Consider the following 9188-nt stretch of genomic DNA (forward strand, 5'->3'; position numbering starts at 1 on the left):
GGGGGGAAGGAGGATATTTAGTGGGAAGCACAGAGATGTGGGGAGCCTGAGGATTTGGGGGGACTGTGGGAGGCTGGTAATGCTGGTGACACTTGGTGGAGGAAATGGGGTCTGCTCTAGCCTGGATATTCAGACCCGTCCTTAAGGTGTGTGGGTCTGAGCTCAGGTGAGCCAGGCCTCGTAGGGGCTCCGGGTTGCCCCCGACTAGAATTGAGTCTGGCTCTGATTTCAGAGGCCGAGCACTGGCGCAAGATGGAGACTGGGCCTACCCAGTGGTCTCTGGACTTCTCTGCGTCCTGAGTTTCTGTAGCCTCATTGGCATGAATTTTTCGGACCCAGGAATTTTACATAGAGGTAAGGCCTCAGACTCCTGGGAGAGGGAGGTGGCACCCCAAGGCTGGTGCCTACAGGGGTCATTTGTAAAGGGCTGACCCCACCTGTGCCTCAGGATCCCTTCTTACCATGTCATTATTACTTGGGCCCTGGCACTTCATTTCCCAAAGCACTGAAGTGTGAACAACAGAATCCTGGCAGTTTTCCAGTTGCTTTAGAAGGGAGGACCCGGCAAGAGAGGCAGCAGGCTCTTCCAACCACGCAGTTCACCTTCCTCCTTCCCATTTCACACCCGACTCCAAGCACAAGGAGGAGCTCCATGTAGAGCTCCTGTGGCTAGACAGCCCTTCTCTCTGACTGCCGCCCATCTGAGTGGTCAGCTTGCTCAACAGGGACTGGGGTTCCCCTGCCCTCCTCCTCCCCACCTTCTGATGCCCAGTGATGCTATGGGGCTGCCCCGAGCACCAGAGTGATACAAGGGCGTCCTCCACTGCCCACACCTCTCCCCCTGCCAGGCGCCATCGAGCAGGACCCTGACACCATATACATGGCACGAGTGAATGGAAGGTTGTATCACATGCCGTGGTGTCCCACGTGTTATTTTCACCGCCTGCCCCGAACCTTCCACTGTGAAAGGTGTGACATCTGTGTGGAGGTGAGTGCTCCTCCTCCCTGTCCACTCACCAACCTATCTCCGGGCCCCTGGCCAGGACCAGGAACCTCACATCATGAGTGGGCCAGGTGGGGGTATCAGACCATGTTTCCAGAATGCTTCAAGTGGCTCTCAGCCACTGTTGGTCACTTATATATGTCGTCACCTCTGTGTCTGCACCTGTCCAGGGAGGCTGGCCTTGCTTGCAAAGGTGCTGACATACAAAGGGCATCCCATCTGTGCTGAGTCTGGTGGAGTCAGGTGGAGGAAAAGCAGTGACTGTCCCTCCCTGGCTTGCTGATACTAGATCCCCAGCCCTTTAGGCTGATTGCTGCCCTGTCAGCAGTCTTGGTCTGGGTGTCCCAGTTGGAGGGTTTCCTGGTTCTGAGTGTGTTTCTCGGATGTGCCCACCCTGCTCGGGTTCACAAGTGCAGACGGCTGGTAGGGGAAGGGCATTTTTTTCATCCTTTTCCAGTACTTGAGGAAATGGAGGCCCAGAGTTTTCATGTCCTGGTCCAAGTGACACCAGGCAGGTCTTGTCTCTAAAGACCTCACTCAGGACAGGTGACCTGATGAGCCATGGGTCCTAACTGTGCTCTCACCATGGAAATGCCAGGTTCTCGCTGAGATGGGAACCCTTATGTAAGGTCAAGAGCAGGCGGCCTAGAGGGCTGCGTTAGGGGAGGCCTCAGGATTAGGGGGTGATGGAGGCCATTCCAGAAGGACCCTCTGACCTGCCTGCTCTCCCCTAGGAGTTGGACCACCATTGCAGGTGGGTGAATAACTGTGTGGGGCACCGAAACATCCGGCTCTACCTGCTACTCCTCGTGTCTCTGTGCCTGTATCTGGGTACCGTGCTGGCCACCTGCGTGGTTTTCATCATACGCAGGAGGAACATGGCGTTTTTGGACAAAACCATGACGTATCCACACAGTCCCCAGGGCCCACACTGGGAAGAGTTTGTGTGGTAGGGAGGGGCAAACAGCCCAGTAGGGTCAGGATGACAGGGGAGGGGCTGATGTGGGCGGGGCTAGAGGGAGAAGTCACTTGGCAGGACCTGTGAAGGACAGGTGGAAGGCCAGTGGGGTCAGGGACGTGGGCGGGGTAGGATGCCTGTGGAGTTAACAATCTAGGGGCCCACAGAGTAGGGTAATGAAAGTTGAAAAGGGACAGCTGGGAGGACAGTGTGGTGGAGGGAGGTTTCCCTTGGTTGTACTGGACTAACTGTCCAGTCCAGGGAGGGAGAGCGGTGGGCGGTGCTAGCTGGGGCGGGAGGGTGGGAAGGAGGGAGCAGTGGGGTCGAAAGCGGGACCAGGGAGGAGCTCTTCCATGGCTTCCCTTCTTAGCCTGTGCACAGCATCCTAGTGGCTGTACCCGCTGGGGCCCTCCTGGTCCCACTCATCCTGCAATTATTCATCAAGGCAGTGGCGGTGGGTACCGCCAGGCGACCCTATGAGGAGAAGGTAAGCGGTGAATCATGTGCCCTTGGCTGTGTGGAGGCATCTTGCACCTCTTCAATTAGACACTTTGTGCACTTTCTCCACTGCCTTTGGCGCTCATGATGCCTCATGAGTCCTTCCAGACCCACCTCTGAAGATGCAGCTCAGATATTTCTATACCCTGGAGCTTGGAGCCATTCTGCCTCCTGGGTGCATTGCATTGCAAGCCTACTGTGTGCTGGGTGTGCTAGGTGGTGGTTATTTGAGGGATGGGTGTAGGGGTGAGTAAGCACATCATGCACTTGTGTTGATAAGCAACCTGCCACCAGAATAACACCGGGAGACACCAGGAACACTCTGAGAGAGGGGTCAGTCCTGAGTGGTGTAGCGGACTGGAAGAGACTGGGAGTTTGGCGAAACCCACGCTGTAGAGGAGAACATGCCACCCTCTGTATCCTAGGTGTGCTTTTGGAGAGGCAGACAGGAGGGCATTGAGTGTGAGAGGTACAATTTTGCAGAAAGGCACAGAAATCTGAAAGTAGGGTGTTAACAGAATGATGAAGAAATGGATCCTATTTCAAGCACAAGGTGACATGGGCAATGAGGTTGACCCCATGGGGGTCAAGATTAGAACGGCCCAGAAAGCCAAGCATGGAATTTTGTTTGGAAGAACTGGAAACCTGGGAGCCATGAAAAATTTTGTGAAAATGTCATTCATTGAGGGGTAATTACAAACAGTAAATTCACCCTTTCTCATCTATAGTTAGGGATTTTGACAAATGACATTGTGTACTCTCCACCAAGATCAAGGTTAACCAGTTTCACTACCCCAGAAAATCCTTTCATCTCTTGTTGTCATTTTCTCTCCCTGAGTCCTTGTGGTTTTTCTCTTTCCGGAATAATGCATAAATGGTGTTGTGGGCTTTCTAGTCTGGCTTCATTCCCTGAGCACGATGCATTTGAGATTCATCTATGTAGTTGCTCACAGCAGTAGTTTATTCTTTTGTTTCTGTGTAGTATTGTATTTCCCTACAGACCATTTGTACATTCACCAATTGAAGGATTTTTAGTTTGCATCTAGGTTTTGGCAGAATTTTTGTTTTGTTTTTGTACCAGGGATTGAACCCAGAGGTGCTTAACCACTGAGCAACCATCCCAGCCTCACCCCACCCCACCTCCAGCACCCTTATGTTTTCTTTTTTGAAAAATTTTTAAAATTTTGAGAAAGGATCTTACTAAGTTGCTTAAGGCCTTGCTAAGTTACTACATTACTGAGGCTTTGAACTTGCCACCCTCTTGCCTTAGCCTCCCAAGCCATTAAAGTCATGGGGAACTGTGCCCAGCCAGTTTCAGGCAGTTATAAATAAAGCTGCTACAACAACCATTGATGCATAGACATGTGGACATAAGTTTTCATTTCTTTTGGGTAAATTGTTAAGGTTAGCATTGCTGAGTCATAAGGTAAACATGTGGGACGTTTTAGAAAACAACTGTACTGTTTCTACTTTGTACCAGCAATGAAGGAGAATTCCAGTTGTTCTACATCCTCCCTAGCATTTGACACTGTCATTGGTTACTGGTTTTTTTTTTTTTTTTTTTTTCAAATTGTAACCTGTCTAATAAATGCGTAGTAGTATCTCATTAGGGCTCCATGTTGAGAATATTTCATGTCTTATCAGCCATGGGTACATTGTTGGTGAAGTGTTTGCTCCAAACTTTTGCCCATTTAAAAAAAACTGAGCTGTTTTCTTATTGAGTTTCAGGAGTTCTCTGTACTAGATTTAGATTTATGTGTTTCAAATCTTATCTTGCAATTCATGGCTTGTCATTTCATTTTCTTGTCATAGCATCTTCCAAAGAGCAGGAGTCCTTGGTGTTTCTGTTTCTCCAGCACTGGGGATTTAATCAGGGGTGCTCGACCACTCAGCTTCTTCCCCAGCATGCGTGTTGTTCACTCTGAATGCAACCTCATGTCCTGTGTGAGGAACAGTTTCATTGCTTTCTTCCCCATCTGTATCTTTATTGCTTTTTCTTTGAGCATCCACTAGGAATGATAGTAGTGGGCATCTTTGCCCTGGGATTCCTTTAGTGTGGCAATCACTTGACTAAAGGCTCTTTCAGGAAGACTGGTGGGCAGCATCAGTGGGGGAGGGGAAGCTGCAGACCCTGAGACAGCTGAACAGAGAGAGGAGCTTGTCTGCTCATCACCTCCCATCCTTTTAGTCAGCACCCCACCACTGCCCTATTTGGTTCCCTCCCACCTGTGACTCCTGTGCTTGGCCCTTATTCCTCAGTCCTGTGGTCTGCCTGTCTTCCCCTATCTCCAGCTTCTAGTATCATCATTGAGTTTGCCTGGCAGCCTTTTCCCTTCCTCCATCCTGTGGTTCTTCAGGCCCCAGGTCAGGCCATAGGCCATCGCCCTTCCTCCTCTGCTCAGAGTGAGGCCCTCCAAGTCCAGGTTCCCCAAGACTCAAGGGACCTAAATGTGGTCTGCCCTCTGGGATTCACCAGACAGGGCTCCTTTCTATTCTTGGCAGCACTAATTTCGGGCACTGATCCCATGCTCCAACTTTCACTCCCACCATACTCCATTCCCTGACTTCAACTCCTTCTAGAATCACTTGCTTGGTGGTTGGTGGCAAAGACTCTGGTGTAAACCACATAAGTCCAAATCACAGCTCTAGAAATGACCAGCAGGGAGACCTGGGGTATGCTACTCAGCCCCTGGTCACTCAGTTTCCCTATCTGTAAAACAGGGAATTGTGGGTTAATTCATGTACACCTCATAGAACAGTGGCTGGTCCCAGAGAGTGCCCTGTGTGCTGCTGTTACGTCACTACCATTCCTTCCCATGGTCATCTACACGTGTTTGTGCTCAGATTAAAAGTCATACAAGTCCCAGTCTTAACATCCCAGGCCCCCACTCCACCTGTTGTACCTTCTGGGCCTTATTTCCTGAAAGAGTTGACCTTGTTCACTAGCTCCCCCTTCACTTCCTGGCCCAACTCAGCCCAGCCCTTGCTGTCAGGATGATGCTCTCATTAATGGCCAAGTTCAGCAGACATCTTCAGACTACTCTTTCTGGTCTAGACACAGCCTCTGAAACCAGAAGTCGCTGTCTCAGCACTTAACTCTCTGGGCTTCTCCTGTGCATGCACCTGGGTGCTGTGAGCTGGGTTGCCTACATGGTTCTCATGATTCTCTCTCTCTGCTCTACCCTTTCCACTCCCCTTGGTGCACAGGGCCTCGGTTTGTAGCTGCCCTCACCACTGAAAGTAGGCTGGCCATGCTGTTTGCAGGGTGCTTTCCATCTCCAGTGCAGTGACTGGGCTTTGTTTTTTTGCTACTCGGTATTGAACCCAGGGGCACTTTACCACTGAGCTACATCCCCAGTCCCTGCTACTTTTTATTTTGAATCAGGGTCTCACTAAGTTGCTAAGGCTGGTCTCAAACCTGCCTTAGTTTCCCAAGTCACTGGGATTACAGGTGTGTGCCACCGTGCCTGGTTGGACAGAAACATTTTTGATGCCCTGAAATGTTTCTGATGGGGGTGCATCTCAGTGGTAGAGTGTGTTTAGCCTGTGCAAGGCCCTGAATTCTTCAATCGCCAGCACACAGAGAAAAGACATCTGAATCAATGAGTGAACCAACAAACAGAAGGATCAACATTTGGGGATAGAAGGAAAGAGGAAAGGAGCAGAGAGAAGAATGGTGTCCTGACCCCCCAGGATAAGGGGAAGAAGGAGAGGCGGCAGGAAGTTGGGCAGAAGATGGGGCAAGAAGAAGATGCCGCTGGATTTTGGTCCTGTGGAGTGTGAGGGTGTTTGAGACAGAGAATTGCAGCAGGAGCCCCAGGAGTGGAGCCTGTGAGAGAGGCTGGTCTGGGTGCCTCAGAGCTGTTGGATTCTAGTGGTGTGTGATAGGGTTCCATGTGGGGGGAGGACGGTATTCACATTACTGCTCAGTTCTTAGAAATTTACTATCATTCCTGAAACATTTTCTATACTTTATGTACAATCAATATTTTCTACACATTATATATATCTAATCAAATATTCTTTCTCTAAGTTTAAAGATTCTGTAATTTTTTAATGCTCCTCAATTAATTAATTAATTTCTTCTAGTACTAGGGATTGAACCCAGAGGTGCTTTATCACCAAAGCTGCATCCCTAATCCTTGCTCTATTTTGTTTTGAGATAAGGTGTCACTAAATTGTTGAGGGCCTTTCTAAGTTGTTGAGGCTGGTCTTGAACTTGCAGTCCTCCAGCCTCAAAATCCCAATTCCCTGGGGTTACAGGTGTGTGCCACTGTACCTAGTAATATACTCATTTCTTATGTACTGTGAACACCTTAAAGGAGGCAGAACCTCATAGAAGACATTGATTCGAGTTGCTTTTTGGACATATTCCAGAGCTGTTCTGATGTGGAATGGTCTTTCCTTCAGGGGAGGAGAGTGTTGAAAATGAGTATTCATGTGTAGGCCATCGGAGACTTGGGGTGGCTAGAGGTGCTGCTGGGTCACTTTCCATTATAACAGAGAATTTGCTACCTAAACTCATGAAGTTGGGGTGAAACTCAACCTGGTCTGGAAGGAGGAGGGGTCCAGGCTGAGGGATGAACTCAGGAGAAAGAGAAAGTAGAATAAGGGAGAGAGGAGAAGCCAATCAGTGTCCTGGGAAGGACATGACCTTTGAGCTTGACCTTTCCTGCTTTGTGTACTGAAGGTCTTCAGCTCAGATTTTCCTGGAAAATCTGATTTTTGACTAGGGAAATATGTCTGGGCATCCTCTGCTGGCACTGGTCTCCCAGATAGTGAAACTCAATGAAGGTAGATTTTTAGAAAAATCGAGAGGTAAGAGAGTCAAGTGGGAGTGGGGTGGTGACACCATCTTTGGATCAGTTGAGCAGAACAGCATGAGACAGATCTTAAAAGGTACCTGGAAGGATGAGGTGAGAGGACGGGTTTGGCCAATGGAGACAGAGCAAGGATCCGGCAAAGGGAAGCACTAGGGGTTGAGGAGCCCTGAGAAGGCAGGAGAGGTGGGTGCTGGGTCAGCACTGTCTGGGGACAGCTGCTCACAAGTGGGTCGAGGGAGGTCACTCTTCCTGGGAGCCAGGGAAGGCAGGAGGCCCTGAGTCACTCTTGGGCACCCCTGTACCTAGAGCCTGGCCACAGGCCCAGGTTGAGCCCTGGCTTAACTGACCAACTTAGTGAGGGTCCCTGGGAGATGGCCTTGCCCAGTCCTGCTGATTCTGAACTTCTCTTCCCTTCCTCATCTCCCTCCAGTATGACAGGGGATTCAATGAGGGCTGCCCCAAAAACTGTTACATCGCATTGTGTGCACCCTTGGGACCCAAGTAAGTTGGTAAACCAAGGGCGCAAGTGGTGGACCCTGGGGCTGGTGGGGGGTGAAGCTGGGTCTATTTCCCTGGTCCCTGTCCCCATCTCCCAGCCTTAACACTCCCTGTTCCTTTCCTTTGGGGTTTTCTCCAGGGCACTCTGGGAGTTTCTGGGAATTTCACTCTTCTGTGCTCCAGGGGAATGGCAGCCTGGATAAGGCTCCTGGATGAGAGCCCTGGGCTCTGTGCTTTCCCAGCTGAGGGTGAGAGTGGTCAGGGAGACCAGGCCAAGGTGGGAGTGACTCCTTGCATTTGGCCTGTTGCTTCCCAGGTACATGTCCGAGGCGGTCTGCATTCAGGTGGACCAAGGGACCAACTGGGGGCCGAAAGAACACCTTAAAGATCTCCTTTGGCCCAGGTGCGTGACTCAGGCCCCCCCAAGGATTGGCAAGTCCGCACCTGTACAGAAGGTAAGGAGTATGGGGTGTGCTTTGAACCAGGAGGGTCTGTGGTTGCACATGTGTTGGGGGAAGCCCCCGATGTAGGGTGGCCCTGAAGCTGAAGCAGTTGGAGCATAAGGAGTGGGATTACGAACCTGGAGGGTGCAGGGTCCAGGTCACAGGGCTTCAGAGCACACCCAGGTGTCCCTGGATAGAGAAAGAGAAAAGACTGAAACACACTTTCTGGTTGGATTTGTGCCAGTCCTTACTTTTTTGGTCCCCAGTTTCCTCAGCTATTAATGAGGACTGAGACTCGTCCAGTAGTTTATGTTTCAAAGAAAATTCTGTTTCTTTTATATGTGTGTGTGTATGTGTGTTGTTTGTGTGTGTGTGTGTGTGTGTGTGTGTGTGTGTGTGTTTGTGTGCATATCAAAATATCAGTTGTACATGGACACATATATTTATTTTATTTGTTCATTATTATGTGGTGCCATGGATTGAACCTAGTTCCTCATGCATGCTAGGCAAGCACTCTACCCCTGAGCCACAACCCCAGCACTCCAGATTCTTTATTTATGGAAATTTTTGACATACAATGTGAAACATTTGTGTGGAGCATTAGGTGTACAGTGGGCTGGGTAACCCACAGTGCCCCCCATGGTCCCTTGCCGTGATGTGGTGCCAGCCCTCTCCCTTGTCCTGCCTCTAGGCATCCAGGGACTTGACTGTGAGCTGTGGGGTGGAGGTTAGGGAGAACCCCATGTAGTGACTCTGTGTTTAGCTTCTCATCAGCCCAGTGGTGCATTGGGAGGCTTCCAAGGGAGGCTTGGCCTCCTATTCTCCCTTCACACACAGCAATGCCAGGACATGCACCAGAAGTTCATCTCCTGACCCCATGTGGGGGTCTCTTGTTCCTGAGCCCTCACTCCCCTGTTGAGAGTGCCAAGACCCCCACGTCTGTTATATACACATATTTGCTGCTG

At 50.3% G+C, this 9188-nt stretch overlaps 1 protein-coding gene across 1 annotated transcript; it reads left to right on the forward strand.

Moving 5' to 3' along the window:
- Positions 1-320: 320 nt before the first annotated feature.
- LOC143642176 (palmitoyltransferase ZDHHC19-like) lies at positions 321-8971 on the forward strand. The gene is made up of 7 exons (XM_077110335.1): positions 321-354; positions 849-988; positions 1738-1907; positions 2343-2448; positions 7713-7783; positions 8097-8235; positions 8915-8971. Exons 1-7 carry the CDS (start codon positions 321-323, stop codon positions 8969-8971), a joined length of 717 nt encoding a protein of 238 aa, XP_076966450.1.
- The last annotated feature ends 217 nt before the right edge of the window (positions 8972-9188 follow it).

The sequence above is a fragment of the Callospermophilus lateralis genome, chromosome 10 (assembly GCF_048772815.1).
Source record: "Callospermophilus lateralis isolate mCalLat2 chromosome 10, mCalLat2.hap1, whole genome shotgun sequence".
Classification (NCBI taxonomy): Eukaryota; Metazoa; Chordata; class Mammalia; order Rodentia; family Sciuridae; genus Callospermophilus; species Callospermophilus lateralis.